This window comes from Trachypithecus francoisi, unplaced genomic scaffold (assembly GCF_009764315.1).
Source record: "Trachypithecus francoisi isolate TF-2019V2 unplaced genomic scaffold, Tfra_2.0 Contig01436, whole genome shotgun sequence".
Lineage (NCBI taxonomy): Eukaryota > Metazoa > Chordata > Mammalia > Primates > Cercopithecidae > Trachypithecus > Trachypithecus francoisi.
The window spans coordinates 1,208,251-1,231,624 of NW_022681430.1; the positions used below are offsets into that span (position 1 = coordinate 1,208,251).

Consider the following 23,374-nt stretch of genomic DNA (forward strand, 5'->3'; position numbering starts at 1 on the left):
CCTTTTGTTAAACTATGAAGCTATAAAGCCATCTCTGTAGAAATAACAATTGTTGTTATTATTAATATGACAAGTACACAAAGTTGGATAATTCATAGGGTATTCTGCATTACCTGTCTAGGGCACCCTCTAGGTGTTCATGAGAAACATCAAAATAGTAATTGGTATGTTCTCCACTAGTAAAGGCATTTGAACTTCCTGCATGCTCACTGAGAAACTGGCTGTATTCATTTTCTTTAGGGTATTTCTTTGTTCCCAAAAAAAGCATATGTTCACAAAAATGACTTAAGCCAGCAATATGTGGAGGATCCGACAATGAACCTGAAAGAGAAAACACGTATATAATAAATCATTGTCTTATGTTGAAAGCTAGTAAGTACAGATGACTTGTAGCTCTTGTTAGCATGACAACTCCAACCACATAATCAGAGAAAGTTAAGCACAAGCTACCTAAAATGGTATTATTTAGAAAGCAAATCAGTAGTCAGAAGACTGGTTTCTAGTGCCTGCTCTTGACACTAATTAGTTGGTAACTTTGGACAGGTTACTTAGTGTCTCCGAACATTAGTTTTACCACATCCTGGACAGGAAGAAAGAGCTGGACTCACAGTTTTAAGAGCTAGAATTTTCTTGTCATGATTTCATTGCAGGAGACTATACAGCACAGTGCTAACAGCATGCATTTGGGGGTTACCAGCTGTACTAGCTGTGAAATGGTAAGCATAATACTTTACCTATCTTGGCTCAATTGCTTCAATATATACCCATCTAAGAGGGCTGTGTGAGTACAAATTAGATGACATTTGCAAATCACTCTGGTAGTCCAAAGCATTATGGTAGGCAATAGTTATTTGTTCAATATTACCTTATTTCCTCAGTTCTAAAATGGCACTGAGTTAAAAGCTTTTCAAAGAAGACAAAAAGAAACACTGTCCCACTAACTGTGCACATATATAAAAAGCAACCCAGCCGGGCACAGTGGCCCACACCCCTAATCCCAGCACTTCGGGAGGACGAGGTGGTCAGATCACCTAAGGTCGGGAGTTTGAGATCAGCCTGGCCTACATGGCAAAACCTCATCTCTAATAAAAAAACAAAAATCGGGCCGGGCGCGGTGGCTCAAGCCTGTAATCCCAGCACTTTGGGAGGCCGAGACGGGTGGATCACGAGGTCAGGAGATCAAGACCATCCTGGCTAGCATGGTGAAACACCGTCTCTACTAAAAACACAAAAAACTAGCCGGGCGAGGTGGCGGGCGCCTGTAGTCCCAGCTACTCGGGAGGCTGAGGCAGGAGAATGGCGTGAACCCGGGAGGCGGAGCTTGCAGTGAGCCGAGATTGCGCCACTGCACTCCAGTCTGGGCGACAGAGCGAGACTCCGCCTCAAAAAAAAAAAAAAAAAAAAAAAAACAAAAACAAAAATCAGCTGGGCATGCTGGCGGGCACCTGTAATCCCAGCTACTAGGGAGGCTGAGGTAGGTAAATTGCTTGAACCTGGAGGTGGGGGCTGCAGTGGGCGGAGACTGTGCCACTGCACTCTAGGCTGGGCAACAGACTGATACTCTGTCTCACAGAAAAAGGAAAAAAAAAAAGCAATCTGATTAAAGCAACGTTAAATGTGTAAGAAACGTGCACATGGCAGGGCGTGGTGGCTCATACCTGTAATCCCAACACTTTAGGAGGCTGAGGTGGGTGGATCACCTGAGGTCAGGAGTTCGAGACCAGCCTGGCCAATGTGGTGAAACTCCATCTCTACTAAAAATACACAAATTAGCTGGGCGTGGCGGCGGTCACCTGTACTCCCAGCTACTCAGGAGGGTGAGGCAGGAGAATCGCTTGAACCTGGGAGGTGGAGGCTGCAGTCAGCTGAGATCACGCCACTGTACTCCAGCATGGGTGACAACAGTGAAACTCCGTCTCAAAAAAAAAAAAAAAAAAAGAAATGTGCACACGAGGCTGGGCACGGTGGCTTACACCTATAATCTCTGCACTTTGGGAGGCCGAGGCGGGCAGATCATCTGAGGTCGGGAGTTCAAGACCAGCCTGACCAACATGGAGAAACCCTGTCTCTACTAAAAATACAAAATTAGGCGGGCGTGGTGGTGCATACCTGTAATCCCAGCTACTCGGGAGGCTGAGGTAGGAGAATTGCTTGAACTAGGGAGGTGGAGGTTGCAGTGAGCAGAGATCGCACCATTGCACTCCACCCTGGGCAACAAAAGCAAAACTTCTACTCAAAAAAAAAAAAAAAAAAAAAATGCGCACACAAGAGCCTATGAAATATGATATTAGGCCAGGCACAGTGGCTCACGCCTGTAATCCCAGCACTTTGGGAGGCCAAGGCGGGCAGATCACAAGGTTAAGCGATCAAGACCATCCTGGCCAACGTGGTGAAACCCTGTCTCTAATAAAGATACAAAAATTAGCTGGGCGTGGTGGCACGCGCCTGCAATCCCAGCTACTCAGGGGGCTGAGGCAGGAGAATTGCTTGAATCCAGGAGGCAGAGGTTGCAGTGAGCCGCGATTGCACCACTGCACTCCAGCCTGGCGACAGAGTAAACTCTGCCTCAAAAAAAAAAAAAAAAAAAAAACAGAAAAAGAAAAAGGAATATATTATTAAATGTACCAAGGTTAAAAAAAAATTATAACTGTTACTGTAAAGAATGGCAATGAATTTTTGCTGCTAGGTCACCTTAGGTGGGAATCTAACAAAATGTCCTTAGGAAATGTAAGATTATTTGACTGAGACAACTGCAGTTTACCAACAGCTTTACGAGGGTTCTGGTATAAAATAAGGTACATGGAACTGGTAACTACTGAGTATTTAAACATGTATGGAAAGTTCTAATAAATGTCAACATTATGTCAATGAAACAAAACGAAGCTTAATTCACAATTTTCAATTGTACCTATATGCACATCAAGTGCTGCTGATGACTTATCCGTGGTGGGATCACTGATAAGAAGTACTTTGATGCCATTGGCCAGCTCTAGCCCTCGATATTCTCGCTTGTCTTCAGGAGACTTGGTAATGTGATTTCCTATTCTCTTGATGGCTGGATTATTCATTTTGCTGTAAGTCTTCTTTTGGAAACTGAAAAGAAAGAGATTATTAATTGTTGTTTTGTGACTTTATTTTTAAGGACAAACAGTAACATCAACTAAACCCATATAATACATCATCAGATTTTTTTAAATGCTGGAGGAAAACTTTTTATAGCCACTCTACAGGGTGCAGTCATTCCTTTCCTCCCTCTTACTCCTCATTCTTTCAGAGAAATGGTAACAAAATTGTTTTCATGGAGCCATATTTGTATCTGAAAGAGCACATGGATAGGGATTTGAGACAGGGTGGCTTAGACCATGTGTTGGTCTGTATGCAGAACTAGAATAGAGTTTTTTGCTGGCTTTTTTTTTTTTTTTTTTTGAGACAGGGTCTCACTTTGTCACCCAGGCTTGTATGCAGTAGCGTGATTTTGGCTCACTGCAGGCCTCAACCTCCTGGGCTCAAGCAGACCTCATCCTCCTGCCTCAGTTCTCCCAAGCAGCTGGGACTATAGGCGCTCACCACCACACCCAGTTAATTTTTCGTATTTTTTGTAGAGATGCGGTTTCAACGTGTTACCCATGCTGGTCTTGAACTCCTGAGCTCAAGCCATCTGTCCACCTCAGCCTCCAAATGTGCTAGGATTACAAGCGTGAGCCACTACGCCCGGCCTAGAATAGAGTTTTATTTCACAATATTTCAGAGGTATCTGCTGGAATAAGTTAGGTGAGATGTTGTGTAAGAATTATTACTGGGTCAGTCCAAACACTGCTCAAACTGATGATATTGAAAGATAGGGTAGATCTGGAACTTGCAGGTCTGATATACACATGCTCAGAACACAGGGAACAACCCTCATAGGGAACAACCCCCAATGAGGAATAATCCTGTAAAGTTCTAATACAAAATAAGAGACCTGTGTTGTCCTATGATGGCAGCAATAACAAGGACATAAAACAAACAAACAAAAAGTTGGAAGGACCCCAAGTAATTTTTATAATCTGCTGAAGAGCTGAATGCCAGAGCAGGAAAAGTCTGGCAATCTTAACAGAGATGTCAGAAAAATTCTCTTACAAAGGGCTTCCTCTGACAGTCTTCTTTGTTCTCTAGAAAGGTTAGATTACAGTGATGGGAAAGGACTGTCAGTACACAGAATCCTGTAGGGATGCTGGCTGGTATTAGGGCAGTGAAGGGACTTTCCAGAGTGTGGGGTATGCATGTTTTTTGAGATCAGGATAGATGTAACTTTTGTCTATACTGGAGATTGCTTAATAGACCAAAAAAAAAAAAATTGAACCTGCTACTACTGGCAGGTTAATATACTGCCAGTATATAATTGAGTAAAGCCAAAAACATATCTGAAACTACAGAGGAAAAATAACCCTCTCTGAGCACATTTGCTTCTTACCTGCAAGACAAACTAAACAGATCTAACTGTTCCTTAAAGACTGATAGCTAGATTTAAAGGTAAGTAAGAGGGGGAAGAAATAGGCATACAATTATTTTAGATAATTTTTTTTTGTTAAAATCTCTAGAGATTGAGAGAGGAAAAAAATCTAGTTTGCTTTCACCATTATACTCTCCTCTCTGAAATCACCTGTAACTATTCCCCTAATGTGCATAACAATTGATAAACCAAAGGGGTTTGTTGCTATTAAGACTGTCCCCTAGATCCCCTAGATCTATTTGTTTTTTATCTCGCCCTCTCTTACAGTGCTGATAGATCTTCTTTAGAGGACAGAAGATACGGAATTTTAAAGATCAACATATCATACTAAATGTATAATACTGGTTTTAAAAATAACATAGCACTTTACAACAGATAGTGCTAATGGTCTTGCCCTATTTATAGTAAAAATCATTTCTTGAGGCCGGGTGCGGTGGCTCAAGCCTGTAATCCCAGCACTTTGGGAGGCCGAGACGGGCGGATCACGAGGTCAGGAGATCGAGACCATCCTGGCTAACACGGTGAAACCCCGTCTCTACTAAAAAATACAAAAAACTAGCCGGGCGAGGTGGCGGGCGCCTGTAGTCCCAGCTACTCGGGAGGCTGAGGCAGCAGAATGGCGTGAACCCGGGAGGTGGAGCTTGCAGTGAGCCGAGATCCGGCCACTGCACTCCAGCCCGGGCGACAGAGCGAAACTCCATCTCAAAAAAAAAAAAAAAAAAAATCATTTCTTGAAAAACAAAGTATAAAATATAATACTAACATATTGGGGCTATAAGGTCACTGTTGGAAAATTCAAAAGCAACTTGAAACTGAAAAGCCATTATTAACAATTATTTTTGGGCAGGCGCGGTGGCTCACGCCTTTAATTCCAACACTTTGGGAGGCCAAGACGGGCAGATCACAAGGTCAGGAGATCAAGATTATCCTGGCCAACATGGTGAAACCCTGTCTCTACTAAAAATACAAAAAGCAGCTGGGCATGGTGGCATGCACCTGTAGTCCCAGCTACTTGGGAGGCTGAGGCAAGAGAATCGCTTCAACCCAGGAGGCGGAGGCTGCAGTGAGCTGAGGTCAAGGCACTGCACTCCAGCCTAGCGATAGAGTGAGACTCCGTTTAAAAAAATAATAATTATTATTATTATTTTCTATCTCATTGGCCATAAACCACTTAAATTCAATGTCAAAGAACAATGAAAATATCTGAATGCAAAGTCTAAAAAATGGTGTTTGTGGTAAAATAGTAATAATTCCCAGTGTGACAGGAAATGGTCTATTTCAGACTCCAAAGAGGGGTACAAGGAACCTCAGATAACAGTCCTAGGCCAGCCACAGTGACTCACATCTGTAATCCTAGCACTTTGGGAGGTCGAGGTGGGCAGATCACCTAAGGTCAGGAGTTCGAGACCAGCCTGGTCAATACGGTGAAACCCCGTCTTTACTAAAAATACAAGAAATTAGCTGGACATGGTGGTGGATGCCTGTAATCCCAGCTACTCGGGAGACTGAGGCAGGAGAATCGCTTGAACCCGGGAGGCAGAGGTTGCAGTGAGCCAAGATCACTGCACTCCAGCCTGGGTGCGACAGAGCGAGACTCCATCTCAAAAAAAAAAACAGTTCTGGTTAAGACATTTGGCAAAGGACAATCTGTTTAGACTGCAGCAAATGCCTTCAGTGTGTACGCAGTTTGTTTCAACAACACTGAGTTCAATATAAATTAAATGATTTTTTAAAATGAGCCCCAACTTAGCAGCAACATAACACTAAATAAGCCACAAGGCAGCCTCCATTAAGACCCCCAGCAAGAAGAGCAGTGTGAAAATGGCAGTGTTAATAAGAACCTTCGTGTGTACCAAGGAGAATGCCTGAACTTACCCCAGGCAAGAATCTACTCCAGGGAGAAAAGAGGTTGGTCTTCTAGCGATAGTTATACTCAATTTCCTCTGTGGTGCTTGACCCAGTGAGTTTGACTTAGGTAACCAAGAATTACAAATGATTAAAGTGTAAAAATGATGATGATGATGATGGTCTAAAACTTCTGTCTAAACCACAACTGTGTAGAAGGGAGATGAAATATAGCTCACTTTGGAAGTATAAATTATCTTACTATGTGGGAGGTTAAAAACTCTATATAATAAAGATAACCACCTCAACTATAAGCTACACTCTGTACTTTTTTTCAGGGTTTCAACTTCCCTTATCTGGATTTTAATTTTTTCAGACAAAAAAAATTTAAATTGTAAAACACAGAGTAGGATGTAGGTAGACAAAACAGTTCCAGCCCAGTAAGAACTATTTACAAATTATCAGAGTTCATCACAGGCATGGATATAACTTACTTGGATGCTGTAGTTGTGTTGGATTAATATTCCTGATATGGTTGAGAGTAAAGAGATGGATTTATTCTACAAGTCACACATAAAAATTAGTCCAACCAGTTTTTGTAAAAAGGATTAAGAAAAGCTAAAAATTTCCAAGGTGGCAATACTCCCTAATCAAATATCATGACTTCTTGAGGAAGTAAAACCCAAAAGAAACAGTAGCAACATTTTCAAACAAAACCTATTTCTGGCAATCCTATTCAATACAAAGTCTGGGTTTACCTATAGCGTATCTATCAACACTTCCTACAGCAATTTGATTCTCACCTTCTTGAGAAGTGAAGACAATGACTGGGAACTCTTCCTCCTCTGATGATGAATTCATCAACAGCTTGCCTGTCTCTGTATTTATACTCATAAGATCACCTGTCTATCTACCTCAGATCATTAGCATAAAGTCTTCCAGAGTAATTTTATTTACAGCAAAGGTTCTCCAATAAGCAAGCATACTGACAATTTAGATGACAAGCTAGTGTTAACCCAAATGCTTTCTCAGACATTTATATTTTTAACTTGTTAAAGTTAAAATTTTAGGAGCAATAAAATTACTTTCAATTCTAGGGACATTGTCATACACTGGAAACTTCATAAGGCACAGAAATGTCTTTTCAGCTCTCTGATAAACTGGAGAGATATTTAGCAATTACAACACTTATTTTGTCATTTTGTTCAGAATTTAAAACAATGACTATAATCACAGAAGATAAAAGCTGGAAGAGCCACTAGATGTTATCTAGTCCTTTGTAGTTCATAGACTGGCTACACTGGCTTCTCCTGGGAGTTTGTTAAAAATGCAAAATATCAGAACCCACCAGAGACCTACTGAGCCATAATCTGCATTTTAACAAGATCCCCAGGAGGGCTAGATCCCCTCATCTTACATACAAGGAAACTGAACCTCAAGGAGTTTAATAAATCAGTTGCCCAAGATCACACAGCAAAAAGTTATAATCAAACTCAGTCTTAACTCCCAGTCCTGTGTCCAGCCTCCCCTCCATATCCAAACAAACATTTAAGAAAGTCGATTAAGGTCCAGGCATCACATTACGCAAATGGTTACAAAGATGAGTACACCAGAGCCCTTGTTTTGAAAGAACCCAGACTAGTGATGATGTCAGATATAAAAACAGGTCATTATCTTTTTTTTCTATTTTTTTGAGACAGGGTTTCACTCTGTCACCCAGGCACAATCTTGGTTCACTATAGCCTCAACATTCCGGGCTCAGGTGATCCCACCACCTCAGCTTCCCCAGTAGCTGGGACTATAGCCACTCACCACTGTACCCAGCTAATTTTTTGTTTTGTTTTATAGACAGGGTTTTGCCATGTTCGCCAGACTGGTCTCGAACTCCTGACTTCAAGCAATCCAACCGCCTTGGCCTCCCAAAGTTCTGGGACTACAAGCATGAGTCACAGGTCTGGCCTCTAGGTAAATTTTTTTGTATAGATGGGGTTTTGCCGTGTTGTCCAGGCTGGTCTTTCAAACCCCTGGGCTCAAGCGACTGCCTCCTTGGCATCCCAAAGTGCTGGGATTGCAGGCATGAGCCACTACACCCAGCCCAGATCATTATCTTCTAAGTGTGGTGACATTGTCCCCAGAGCACTATGGGAGTAATAGAAGGGGTGCACCTAACCCTGTCTAGGAGAGGAGAGTAGAAGCACACCAAATAAAAGGCAAGGAGACAATCAATCAAGATAGAAGGGAAATATGTGAGCGGAGCCTGACAATGAAGAAAAAGCATGAGGAATATAGTAGAAAAACAAGAAGCATGGTGCTAATGAACTATAACAGGAACTCCAGGTCACGATCATGGACTAAGACATGTAAAGGCCTAAATTTCAGCTATGCAAAAACAAATCCCCAAATATAAGGTCATTTCCAAATTCCACACCAAGAGTAAATTTTACTATGCAAAGAATCTTTTATTCAAGTGACCTTTCGGTCTTTCTCATCTCTCTTTCAAGTGTTTCACAATCAATATAGTAGCAGACTGGGAAATTTTACTTTGCTTTTTGCTTCCTACTCACCTCCACTGGTCTCTTACAAATTTAAAGTCAGACCTGATTTAGAAATAATGACCTATAAACCTGAACAGGTGAGTGGTCACGTTAATAGTGAATTACAAACCAAAACCTCCCTTCTGTGGCCTTCTGTGGAATCCATCCACCCCCTCCCAAAACCATAGGTGGAAGTCAAGGCCTACAGCACTCATGCATGTGGAGGAGGAACCCAGAGAGAAAAGGCCTGGAATCAAAACCACACTACATAACATTCCCACTTCCTTGCAGAAAGCAGAGGTAAATAAGCAGAGGGTGACAAGATAGTGGTGGTATGAGCCCTAGGATGCCTCAACATATTAATGCTTAAGACCATATCCGAAGTACTATTAATATTACATGAACTAAAAAATAACAACATGTCTTAGGGAACCACCTACCCAAAGCTCTTCAGTTATAGGAACAGGTATACCTCACTTCATACACCAGCTAGATCATAAAGTTGGGTACAAAATAAAATCCTGTCAGTTAAATCTTATTCACCCCGATGTTTTGCCTTTGTGCCAGGCAGAATATCAGCTATTGTAACTCCATGTCCTGGCCCTCTGGAAAGGAGTTTATGACAAACAAATAAACCCTTAAATGAAGTAGGGTGGTTGCAATTTAAAGAAATTCTAAAGTAGTATCATTCTAGAGAGAAGTGCTTTTGCAAATGTTGTTTTAGTTTGATGCATGCCTATCAATGGTTGTTCATTCCAAAAGTGACAAGCTTAACACAGAATACTTTATAGAAACGTTATAAAGTTTAAGCAAATGAACAAAACTTCTGTTTTAGAACTTGTGCCAGAGAGGTAACTATAGAAAGTTTCTTGTAGTTTGGGTATCAAGGGTGTTTCACAAGTATCCTTCTTCTACATGGAGTTTTCGGGGCTGTTAGGAAATATAAGATACAGGCTGGGCGTGGTGGCTCACACCTGTAATCCCAACACTTTGGGAGGCCGAGGTGGGAGGATCACCTGAGGTTAGGAGTTTGAGACCAGCCTGGCCAACATGGTGAAACCCCATCTCTATTGAAAATATAAAAATTAGCCAAGCATGATGGCGCATGCCTGTAATCCCAGCGACTCGCGAGGCTAAGGCAGGAGAATAGCTTGAACCCAGGAGGCAGAGGTTGCAGTGAGCTGAGATCGCGCCACTGCACTCCAGCCTGGGTGACAGAGCGAGATTCTATCTCAAAAAAAAAAAAAAAAAGATAGAATACTATTGCACAAATCTAATCCTAACAACCACTCTCATTTTTTTAAAGTGTCATGTGGTTTATAAACTGTTCATTTAATCTTTCCATTCTCCCTAAGTGGTGGGTCACAACAGCTATTCACAGTCATCCTCTTCAACTCCAAATGAGAAACAAAAGCTCAGTCAGTGCTTGCATACTAAAGTATAATCAAAAAGAAAAAAAAAAAAAGGTAAGTAACCACTTACTTACTTGCCCAACGGCAAGCTGATTTGTGGTAAAGCTGGAACTACAGAGAAAGAGGAAGCGTGGGAAGGGGAGGAACAGAAGGTGGTGCTGAAGGAAATCATACACTGGTTTATTCTCCAGCTCCTGTTTATCACCCTCACAGTCCTTCCCTGACCCCATTCTTCTTCCCTTACAATCCCGAATAACAAAAGCCAGGAAACAAAAAGTAGGTCAAAATAAATGCTCCAAGGAAAGTTTTCAGTTTTTTACTCCTTCTTCTGCATATAAAACAGAGGTGTAGGGGGAGTCTGGAATGCTTCTAATCTACCAAAGGAGTCCCTTAGCTAAGAACCATAATACATGGCAGGATTAAATGTATAACAGGTTTAAAGCGAGAGAGTATATGTACAGAACTGCCTCACGCATGAGAGGAAACATAAAAATAAGTACTACAGTAGGCATGAATGGGTTTAAGTATACTAATTTTTAAAAGTATACATTAAACCACATCAACCATATCAGAAAAAAGGGAAGAAAATCATAATCATCTTGATAGGTGCAAAAAAGTATTTAAATTCCAAAACAACGATTCATGTATTTTTTTTAAAGTCAGCAAACTGAAATTACATTTCTTCATTTTAAAAAGAATATCACAGAAACTATGGTAATTATCATACTCAATAGTTTATATTACAAATAATGTAAACAATCTCACACCCTCCTCTACCAACACGATGCCACTAACATTTCTTCTATTTCAACACTTTATTGGTAGTTCTAACCAGTCCAAATAAACCAAGAAAAAGAAACAAAACACATAGAGATGGGAAAGAGGAAAAAAAATAACATGATTCTCAAGCAATATGATTATGTATATAGAAAATCCCAAGAATCTACTGATGACTTCCATTTCTGGGTAGGATATAGTAGCTCATGGCAAACAAATTCACCTTCAACAACTAGAAAAGGCCATGATAAATTACAAAAATCACGTTTGCAAAGATGTTGGAAAGCTGTGCAAGCAACAGGATTGGATAAACTAGTTCCAGAAAGGCAAGCAACCTCTGAGGTGAGTTGATAATCATCATTCACTTTCTTCTCTGAAAATATTTGCTAATTCTGAGTGCAGATTGAAGATCATGCTTGCCCTAAGCAAAGGGACTCTACTGGATGAAGAGATATCATTGAGGCTTCAGTGGTGGCATGAAGTTGGTGTGACAGATTAAAGTCCCAAGAGGTCCCAAATTTGCAACTAACTTTCCCAGCAGAAGATTTTCTGAGATACTACTACATATTTACCAGAATGGCTAAAAAGAAAAGGAGGGCAAATACCAGGTGTTAAAGAAGTTAACAAACTCTCACACACTGCTATAGAAATGCAATTTGGTATGGGCACAACCATTTTCAAAAATTGGCACTATACACTAAAGCTCACATTATGACCTAACAACGCTAGTAACAGATAAATAACCCAAATAAATGCATTTATATGTTGATAGCAACACTATTCAAAATAACCCATACTAGAAATGATCAAATGACAATCAACAATGAAATGATAAATTGTACATTCACACAATGGAAAGTATACAGCAATAAAAAGGAATAATATAGAACAAAGCACAATATACATGAATCTCACTAATATAAGGTTGAGTGAAAGAGGCTAGACACAAAAGACTACTGTAACCTTCCATTTATACAAAGCAGAAGAGCAAGTAAAATCACGCTATGCCTTCATTCCAGGATAGTCATTACCCTTGGGAGTGGGAGTAGTGATTGGATTTGAAAAGGAGAATGAAGGGGCTTTGGGGTTCCAGGTCATGTGCTGGTTATACAGGTATGTTCAGTTTGTAAAAATGCATTAAGTTGAACACTGACATCTTTCAATACAAAGTTCTTAAAAATAGAGTTTTTCAAAATATCATAAAACACAGTAAAATAAAAGGAAGTGGGAGATACATGAATTACTGATATTACAAATATCAACCACCAAAAATCATCTTGGAAACAGTACCACTTGAATACTGGAAAGTAGCTACCCATACCAAAGAGGTGCTAAACTAAGCTCACTAAGGAACAGTAGTACAATTAACATAATTAAACCTTCTCAGGTGTGTCTTGAGACAATTACTTCTGTTGATTGGCCACAAGAAATAGGAGGCCCATGTAAGTACAGCATCAGTCAACAAAGTTAACTCAGTATGCTAAATCTTTTAACTCAGGTCTTTACTCATTACATATTATTTGAACTAGCTTTTAGTAATTACTTTAGACTCTAGTTAAGATTTAAAAATAAAACTTGACACTCCCAGTAACTAATAAAGAGCTAAGTATAACATAGACAAAGCAAAATGATTAAACTTTGAATAAATTCTCCCCTCAACAACTTTCAATATTTATACCAAACAATTTCTAATTCAGGATTTGAATGAGACAAATTATTTTTAAAACAAAATTAAAAAATACCATACAAAGTTAACATTTCTTCAAACTCAATTGATTTTACATATGGGTAACCTCTCATAGATGCTTCATGAACCCAGAACAGCAAGGGCAGCTTAAAGACACCTGTCATAGTTTTCTTCTTCTTCTTCTTTTTAAGATAGGGTCTCACTCTCATCATCCAGGCTGGAGTGCAGTGCCACTATCAGGGCTCACGACTTCCTGGGCTCAGGTGATCCTCCCACCTCAGCCTCCTGGGTAGCTGGGACTACAGGCATGCGCCACCATGCCTGGCTAATTTTTTGTATTTTTTGTATTTTTTTTTTTTTTTTTTTTTTTAGTAGAGACAGGTTTTGCCATGTTTCCCAGGACTACTCGAACTCCTGGGCTCAAACAATCTTCCCACTTTGGCTTCCCAAGTGCTGGGATTATAGGCACAAGCCACCGCGCCTGGCCTGGCTTCTAAAGATTAATTCAAATTAGTTACAGGTCGAAGAGTTATCAACCTGTAACTAATTCTCTCAAGACAGCCCTCTAAAAAAAGCAAACCATAAATATCCCTTATCAAAAATGGTTGGGATCAGAAGTGTTTCAGATTTTCCTGGATTTTAAAATATTTGCATTACATTTACCAATAGAGCATCTGCTTTGAGCATGTTGGTGCTCAAAAAATTTAGAATTCTGGATGATTTCTGATTTTTCAGCTTTGGAATGCTCAACCTGTATTCTGTACAGAGGGTTCAGTTCCACCTATATGTACATGCTGGTTCTGACAGAAGATAATCTGCCCAACTCAGAGAATGCAGCCTCAGGAAACTTGACCTGTACTTTGCCTTAGTATGATTCTTCACTGTCTGCACTGATCTACTGACCACTTCCAGCCCGTGTTCGGTAATTACATACCCTCACCTTTACCAAATGACCTCTCTGCTCCTGAGGTACTGGATACTACCGGACTATTCTGGTCAAACCAGATTTCCTGGCCTCATCTAGTGTGTTTTTGTTTTTAAAAACAGGTCTCCCTATGTTGCGCAGGCTGAACTTGAACACCCAGGCTCAAGTGATCCTCCCATCTCGGCCTCCCAAGTAGGACGGTGTGCCATCGTGCCCATTTTGGCCTCATCTAGTTTTGACAATCAAGAGTTAGATGAGGCCGGGTGCGATGGCTCATGCCTGCAATCCCAGCACTTTGGGAGGTTGAGGCAGGTGGATCACCTGATGTCGGGAGTTCAAGACCAGCCTGACCAACATGGAGAAGCCCATCTCTACTAAAAATACCAAAATTAGCCAGGCATGGTGGCGGGCTCCTGTAATCCCAGCTACTCGGGAGGCTGAGGCAGGAGAATTGCTCGAACCCGGGAGGCAGAGGTTGTGGTGAACTGAGATCGCGCCACTGCACTCCAGCCTGGGCAACAAGAGCAAAACTCCATCTCAAAAAAAAAAAAAAAAAAAAAAGTCAGATGAAATGTATACATGGCCCATTAAATTGACAGGGGTACCTATAGTTGCATCATACTCAGGCAACCTTCACAGGGTTTCTACTGTAAAATATGTTTACATAAACTTCACCAAGGTATACTTCCTGGTACACAGCAGTTATCCACGAATGGTAACTTGATTATTATAAAATCATCATCATTATTATGGTCGTAGTGGGTGAGGTGCAAACAGACCACCTCCATAACCACCATGTTATTACCAGCATTCTTAACACATACTTATATGAATTCCAGATGTTATTTGTCACCTCTAGTGGTCAAAAACATTCATTAGGCAGGCTGATAATAGGATTATACTTTATAAGACTATTAGGAAAACAGGTAAATAATTATCCCTTTATAATTGCAATAGATGAGCCAGTGTTTATAGTGAGTAGTTCTCAATGGGTGACTATTCCCACTCACCAACCCCCACTGAGGACATCTGGCAATGACTAGAGGCATTTTTTACTGTCACAACTGAAGGTGGAGGCCAGGGATGCCACTAAGCATCCTACACTGCACAGGATATCTCCCACAAGAATTATTTGGCCCACACCTGTAATCCCAGCACTTTGAGAGGCTGAGGAAGGCAGATCACCTGAGGCTAGGGGTTTGAAACCAGCCTAGCCAACATGCTGAAATACTGCCTCTACTAAAAATACAAAAATTAGTTGGGCATGGTGGCACAAATCTGTAATCCCAGCTATGCGGGAGGCTGAGGCACAAGAATCACTTGAATCTGGGAGGTGGATGTTGCAGTGAGCCAAGATTGTGCCACTGCACTCCAGTCTGGGCAACAGAGTGAGACTGTGTCTTTAAAAAAAAGAAAAAGATTTTGGTACAAAATATCAATAGCGCTAAGGATGAAAGACCCTAGTTTACAATTCTGATTTTATTACCCCCAAAATAATGGATGAAAATCACTGCAACCAATTCTATCCACTTAAACCCAGGAGACAGCCTCATTAAAGTACAAAAAGCTTCTATAATTAAACTCCCATCTATGTATCTATATATTTCTCAATCAATCAATCGAAATCTAAGCCACAAAAGATTTAAATGAAGAGAGAAAAAACTGATAACAAAAGAGAAAGAGAGAAGGAAACTTTACAGGAACCTTGTCCTAGAGTAAGGAATCTAGTGCACAAGTGAAGGGGTTAAGCTTAGAAAGAAGCAAAACCAGTTATGTCAGAATAGATGCTTACTGAATACTCAGTATCTTGCAGCACATATACTTGTTTAGGGAATAAATATATTATATAATATATTATATATACACATAATATATTCAATGAACCCCTTATATAGATCCTATTATCCCCATTCTTTACTGGATGGGGAAATTAAAGCTCAGAAAAGTTATTTGGTTGGAACCACATAGGTATAAAATAGAAGAGCGAGGATTCAAACCCAAGTCTTTAGACACAAAACCACCATGCTGTTAAACACTTCACCAAGTTAAAAGTACAGTTCAACACTTTGGGAGGCTGAGGCAGGCAGATCACCTGAGGTCAGGAGTTCAAGACCAGCCTGACCAACATGGAGAAACCCCGTCTCTACTAAACATACAAAATTAGCCAGGCACGGTGACACATGCCTATAATCCCAGCTACTCGGGAGGCTGAGGCAGGAGAATCGCTTGAACCCGGGAGGTGGAGGCTATGGTAAGCTGAGATTGCACCACTGCACTCCAGCCTGGGCAACAAGAGCGAAGCTCTGTCTCAAAAAAAAATAAAAAATAAATAAATAAATTTTAAAAAACCATGAAAAAAAAGGAACTAGTTTGTTGGCTCACAACTGGGGCAATTTCCAAAATGATTTTTTAAATGGCTTCTCAGGTGAAAAATTCAAGCAGACAATGGAACAGAACCCACAGCCTAATTCTAGCACTTACATCCTCAGTCAACTGCTAATCTAATGTGGTTTGGCCCGATGTTGCTGTCAATTTTAGGTTCCACTTTGTTTCTTTTACACATAGGATAATAACTGCTGAAAGTTTAGAAAGTTAGTAGCCTGGATTCTGACTCTTTCTTACCACCAATGCTATTCTATTTCTTTATTTAGGTATAAACTTTGAATTTTATTTTTTCTTTTTGTGAGTACATAGCACGTGTATAGACAGAGACTTTATGAAAAGTCAATGGCCGGGCGCGGTGGCTCATGCCTGTAATCCCAGCTCTTTGGGAGGATGAGGACGGCGGGTCACAAGGTCACGAGATCGAGACCATCCTGGCTAACATGGTGAAACCCCGTCTCTACCAAAGATAAAATAAAAAAAAAAATTAGCCAGGCGTTGTGGCATGCGCCCACAGTCCCAGTTACTCGGGAGGCTGAGGCAGGAGAATGGAGAGAACCCGGGAGGCGGAGGTTGCAGTGAGTTGAGATCGCACCACTGCACTCAAGCCTGGGCAACAGAGCAAGACTCCATCTCAAAAAAAAAAAAGTCACCTCTGGCCGGGCACAGTGGCTCACGCCTATAATCCCAGCACTTTGGGAGGCCGAGGCGGGCGGATCACGAAGTCAGGAGATTGAGACCATCCTGGCTACCAAGGTGAAACCCTGTCTCTACTAAAAAAAAAAAAAAATACAAAAATTAGCCGGGCATGGTGGCGGGCGCCTGTAGTCCCAGCTACTCGGGAGGCTGAGGCAGGAGAATGGCGTGAACCCAGGAGGCGGAGCTTGCAGTGAGCCGAGATTGTGCCACTGTACTCCAGCCTGGGCAACAGAGCGAGACTCCATCTCAAAAAAAAAAAAAAAAGAATGATCACCTATATTCTCTTCAACACCATTAAAATGGACTCATCCATAAAACTAACCAATTGATGAAGGCAATCCACAAGCATTCAAAACTATTAGGTAAAAAAGTGAACTCACTTTTTATTGCCACAGTAGGCAAAACTAAGCTCAGTGTTGGTAGATACAAGGAGAGCAACTGATGCTTATGTAGACAATTTAACCTAGTCTTCACGGACTAGGCTGTGTCAGCAGTACCACACCACCAAGCATTCAAGTAGAGGCTACTTTATGATACAAGTTTCAAACTATTTTTTAAAAAAGAAATATGCTTTCTTCCACTGAAATCTTACAGAAATCTAATTCATAAAATGAAATGACTAGTTTAAGAAGGGAAGAGGAAGTCATTGACACCCTCCCCCATCCAAACGAACAAAACAAAACAAAAATTCCAGGCTCCATCAGTGTTGGTGATACTGACAAGGATTCCCAAAGCTCTGACAAGTATAGTTTAAAAATTAATGCAGAACCCCAATAAAAATACCAAAAAGCTACTTTATGGAGACATATTGATGTTAAAGTTTATACGGAAAAACAAACACACAAGAATAAATAGCAAGGAAAGGCCGGGCACGGTGGCTCACACCTGTAACCCCAGCACTTTGGGAGACTGAGACGGGTGAATCACCTGAGGTCAGGAGTTCGAGACCAGCCTGGCCAACATGGTGAAACCTTGTCTCTACTAAAAATACAAAAATTAGCTGGGTGCAGTGGCGGGCACCTATAGTCCCAGCTACTTGGGAGGCTGAGGCAGAAGAATCACTTGAAACCTGGAGGCAGAGGTTGCCACAGCACTCCAGCCTGGGTGACAGAGCAAGACTCCGGCTCGGAAAACAAACAAAAAAGACAGACAGAACAATGGAAAAGACTAAAAAGTAGAGAATTAGACTGAAATACATACGGAAACTTAGCATTTAACAAAAGTGGTATTTCAATTCAGTGTAAGAGATGGACTTTTAATAGTGTCTGGACAATTGAGTTGCCATCAGGAAAAAGACAAAATCAGATCCACATCTAACATCATTCACAAATATAAACTCCCAATAAACAAGAAAACAAAATGTAAAAAATGAAACTATGTATGTGATATGGTTTGAATCTGTGTCCCCACCAAATCTCAAGCTGAATTGTAAACCCCAGTGCTGGAGGTGGGGCCTGATGGGAGGTGACTGGGGCAGAGTTCTCCTGAATGGGTTAGCAGCATCCTCTTGGTGCTGTTCTTGTGATAGTGAGTGAGATCTGGTTGTTTAAAAGTGTGTAGCACCTCCCTCCTCCTTGGTCCTGCTCCTGCCATGTAAGCGGTGCTTTCTTCCCCTTTGCCTTCCACTGTGACTGAAAGTTTCCTGAGGCCTCCCTAGAAACCGAGCAGATGCCAGCATGATGCTTCCGGTATGCCTGCAGAACTGTGGGCCAATTAAACCTCTTTTCTTTATAAATTATCCAGTCTCAGGTATTTCTTTACAGCAATGCGAGAACTGACCAATACAGTAAGTACTAGATAAAAGATAGTTGAATTCCTCTTACTCTTCTTTAACTTTGGTATAGAAAAAAAATCCAAAGGCATGGATAAAAAAACTAAATATAAGAGCTAAAATCATAAAACTCTTAGAAGAAAACATAGGGCAAAAGCTTCATGACATTGGATTGGGCAATGATTTCCTGTATATGACACCAAAAACACCGGCAATAAAAGAAAAAAATAAACTTGGATTGGCCAGGCATGGTGGCTCACGCCTGTAATCCCAGCACTTTGGGAGGCCAAGGTGGGCAGATCACCTGAGGTTGGGAGTTCAAGACCAGCCTGACCAACATGGAGAAACCCTGTCTCCACTAAAAATAAAAAATTAGCGGGGCAGGGTGGCACATGCCTGTAATCCCAGCTACTTGGGAGGCTGAGGCAGGAGAATCTCTTGAACCCAGGAAGTGGAGGTTGCGGTGAGCCGAGATCGCACCACTGCACTCCAGCCTGGGCAACAAGAGCAAAACTCCATCTCAAAAACTAAATAAATAAGTAAATAAATAAATAAACTGACCTATATTAAAATAAAAAATTTCTGTGCAAAGGACACAGTGAAAAGGCAACCTGTGGAGTGGGAAAAAAATATCTGATAAGGGGTTAATATCCAGAATATATTAAAACCTCCAACGAAACAACAAAACAAATTCTAAAAGGGCAAAGTTCTTGAAAAGACACTTCTCCAAAGAAGATATACAAATGGCCAGTAAGCATATAAAAAGATGCTCAACATCACTAATCATTAAAAAAGTACAAATCAAAACTAAAATGAAATACCACTTCATACCGATTAGGATAATTATTTTAAAAACACTGTGAATACAAAAAATTAGCCAGGTGTGGTAGCGCGTGCCTGTAGTTCCAATCAGGAGGCTGAGGCAGGAGAATGGTATGAACCCGGGAGGCGGAGCTTGCAGTTAGCAGAGATGGCGCCACTGCACTCCAGTCTGGGTGACAGAGGGAGACTCTGTCTCAAAACAAACAAACAAACAAACAAACAAACACATCCTGGCCAACATGGTGAAACCCTGTCTCTACTAAAAATACTTAAATTAGCTGGGTGTGGTGGCGTGCGCCTGTAGTTCCAGCTACTCAGGAGGCTGAGGCAGAAGAATCCCTTGAACTTGGGAGGCAGAGGTTGCAGTGAGCCAAGATCGTGCCATTGCACTCCAGCCTGGAGATAGAGTGAGACTCGATCTCAAAAAATAATAATAATAAATAAAATAAAATAAATAAGTGCAGGTGAGGATGTGGAAAAACTAGAACCTGTGCACACTGCTAGTGGGAATACAAAACGGTACAGCAGTATGTAAAACAGTATGGCAGTTCCTCAGAAAATTCAAAATAGATTACCAACAATTCCACTTCTGGATACATATACAAAAGAAACAAAAGCAAAGACCCGAACAGATATTTGTACAGCTATGTTCATAGCAGCAGTACTGGCAACAGCCAAAAGGTGGAAGTCACTCAAGTGTCCACTTATGGATGAATCAATAAACAAAATATAGTTTATACAATAAAATGTATTCAGCCTTAAAAAGGAAAAAATTCTGACACATGCTACCATATGAACCTAGAAGAAATGAAATAAGCTGGCTGGGCGCAGTGGCTCACACCTGTAATCCCAGCACTTTGGGAGGCCAAGGCAGGCGGATCATGAGGTCAAGAGATTGAGACCATCCTGGTCAACATGGTGAAACCCCGTCTCTACTGAAAATACAAAAAATAGCTGGGAGTGATGGTGTGCACATGTAGTCCCAGCTACTCAGGAGGCTGAGGCAGGAGAATCGCTTGAACCCAGGAGGCAGAGGTTGCAGTGAGCCAAGACCACATCACTGCACACCAGCCTGGCAACAGAGCAAGACTCCGTCTCAAAACAAAACAAAACAAAAAAAGAAATCAGCTAATCACAAAAGGACAAATACTATACAACTTCACTTACATAAGGTAACTAGAGTAGTCAAATTCACGGATAGAAAACAGACTGGTGGTTGTCAGGGTCTGAAGGGAGGGGAAATGGTGAGTTATTATTTGATGGGCATAGAGTTTCAGTTTGATGATATGAAAAAAGTTCTAGAGCTGGATGACGGTGATGGTTACACAACAACGTGGATGTATTTACCAACACTGAACAATACACAGAAAAATGCTCAAAATGGGCTGGGTGTGGTGGCTCATGCTTGTAATCCCAGTACTTTGGAAAGCCAAGGTGGGAAGATCACCTGAGGCCAGGAGTTTGAGACCATTCTGGGCAACATAGTCAGACCCCATCTATACACACACACAAAAAGGTCAAAATAATAAATTTTGGCCGGGCGCGGTGGCTCAAGCCTGTAATCCCAGCACTTTGGGAGGCCGAGACGGGCGGATCACGAGGTCAGGAGATCGAGACCATCCTGGCTAACACGGTGAAACCCCGTCTCTACTAAAAAATACAAAAAAACTAGCCGGGCGAGGTGGCGGGCGCCTGTAGTCCCAGCTACTCCGGAGGCTGAGGCAGGAGAATAGCGTGAACCCGGGAGGCGGAGCTTGCAGTGAGCTGAGATCCGGCCACTGCACTCCAGCCTGGGCGACAGAGCAAGACTCCGTCTCAAAAAAAAAAAAAAAAAATAAATAAATAAATAAATAAATAAATTTTATATTATATATTTGTTATCACAATAATAAAACCAACCATGACGTGGGGTGGGGTGGGAAACAGAACCAAAATTCTAACAAACTGCCTGGGCGCAGTGGCTCACGCCTGTAACTCTGGGAGGCCCAGGCGGGTGGATCACAAGGTCAGGAGATTGAGACCATCTTGGCTAATACAGTGAAACCCCGTCTCTAGTAAAAAATACAAAAAATTAGCCGGGCGTAGTGGCAGGTGCCTGTAATCCCAGCTACTCGGGAGGCTGAGGCAGGAGAATGATGTCAACCTGGGAGGTGGAGCTTGCAGTGAGCCACCATCGAGCCACTGCACTCCAGCCTGGGCGACAGAGCGAGACTCCGTCTCAAAAAAAAAAAAAAAAAAAAAAGATTCTAACAAACTAACCTAACAACTATAAATGAGTAACATAATCACATTGAAGGAGTGTAAAAGAAAAGAATTTAACTATGGAAAGCTGGATTTTGACTGGATACAATAAAGCTTAAGAGAAAAAGAACTAGGCTGGGTGCGGTGGCTCAAGCCTGTAATCCCAGCACTTTGGGAGGCCGAGACGGGCGGATCACGAGGTCAGGAGATCGAGACCATCCTGGCTAACCTGGTGAAACCCTGTCTCTACTAAAAAATACAAAACACTAGCCGGGCGAGGTGGCGGGCGCCTGTAGTCCCAGCTACTTGGGAGGCTGAGGCAGGAGAATGGTGTCAACCCGGGAGGCAGAGCTTGCAGTGAACTGAGATCCGGCCACTGCACTCCAGCCTGGGCGACAGACACAGCGAGACTCCGTCTCAAAAAAAAAAAAAAGACGTATAAATATGTGTATATGTGGCTGTCCACTAGAAGCACTAGACTGTCCACTAGAAGCAATGGCACCTCAGCAGCAATGAGCACATCTAGTGCCCAGATCTTGGTCTCTAAAGATTATTTGCTGGCCGAGCGAGGTGACTCATGCCTGTAATCCCAGCACTGTGGGAAGCTGAGGTGAGCAGATCACCTCAGGTCAGGAGTTTGAGACCAGCCTGGCCAACATGGTGAAACCTCATCTCTACCAAAAATACAAAAATTAGCCAGGCGTGGTGGCACATGCCTGTAATCCCAGCTGCCTGGGAGGCTGAGGCAGGAGAATTGCTTGAACCTGGGAAGCAGAGATTGCAATAAGCCGAGATCACGCCATTGTACTCCAGCCTGGGTGACAGAGTAAAACTCTGTCTCAAAATTTTAAAAAATTATTTTCCAATAAAAGGAACTAAGTGATTGATTCAAGGGCTAGGGCAAGAAAAATGTAAGATGAGTCTGAAACAGAAGTAAAACAATACTCTAAAAAAGATGGGGCTTATTCAAAATACACAGGCACCAAAACAAAGAAACTCCTAAGGGTCAAAGCCATAATAATTTGAGCAACAAAACAAAGAACGATAGTACTGAATTTTCAGCCATAAGTTAAGATAAATGTACGTTCATAGCAATATAAATAAATAACAAAAAGAAAAAGCAGGCTGGGCACGGTGGCTCACGCCTGTAATCCCAGTACTTTGGGAGGCTGAGGAAGGCAGATCACCTGAAGTCAGGAGTTCAAGACCAGCTTGGCCAACATGGTGAAATCCTGTCTCTACTAAAAATACAAAAATTAGCCAGGTATGGTGGCACATGCCTCTAGTCCCTGGTACTTGGGAGGCTGAGGCAGGAGAATTGCTTGAACCTGGGAGGCAGAGGTTGCAGTGCGCCAAGACTGTGCCACTGTGCTCGATCCAGCCTGGGCAACAGAGTGAGATTCCGTCTCAAAAAAAAAAAAAAAAGAATACCAATCTTTCTCAAATTCTTCCAAAAAAGAAGAGAGAATACCTCCAAACTCATTTTACGAAATCAGTATTATCCTGATACTAAAGCCAGACAAGGACACTACAAGAAAAGAAAATTACAGGCCAATAACCTTATGAATACAGACATACATTAGTCAGACTAAGAAAAAAAGACAGAAGACATAAATAAAAACAGAGATGAAAAAGGAGACATTAGGCCAGGTGTGATGGCTCACGCCTGTAATCCCAGTACTTTGGGAGGCCGAGGTGGGCAGATCACCTAAATCAGGAGTTCAAGACCAGCCTGGCCAACATGGTGAAACCCCGTCTCTACTAAAAATACAAAAATTAGCCAGGCG

The 23,374-nt window shown here is 41.6% G+C and overlaps 1 protein-coding gene across 6 annotated transcripts in view; it reads right to left on the reverse strand.

The window, feature by feature from the left end:
- Positions 1 to 23,374, reverse strand: part of IDE (insulin degrading enzyme) — a 121,547-nt gene that overhangs the window by 84,078 nt on the left and 14,095 nt on the right. For 5 of the 6 annotated variants that reach the window (XM_033224505.1, XM_033224471.1, XM_033224461.1 and 2 more), the window contains exons 2-3: positions 2,909 to 3,093; positions 114 to 321 (exon numbers count right to left, since the gene is read on the reverse strand). In XM_033224505.1, coding sequence (XP_033080396.1) covers positions 114 to 321; positions 2,909 to 3,093 — 393 coding nt within the window. Of the gene's footprint in view, positions 1 to 113; positions 322 to 2,908; positions 3,094 to 7,140; positions 7,247 to 23,374 lie in introns of those variants that run through there. The other variant, XM_033224488.1, reaches the window with a different exon arrangement.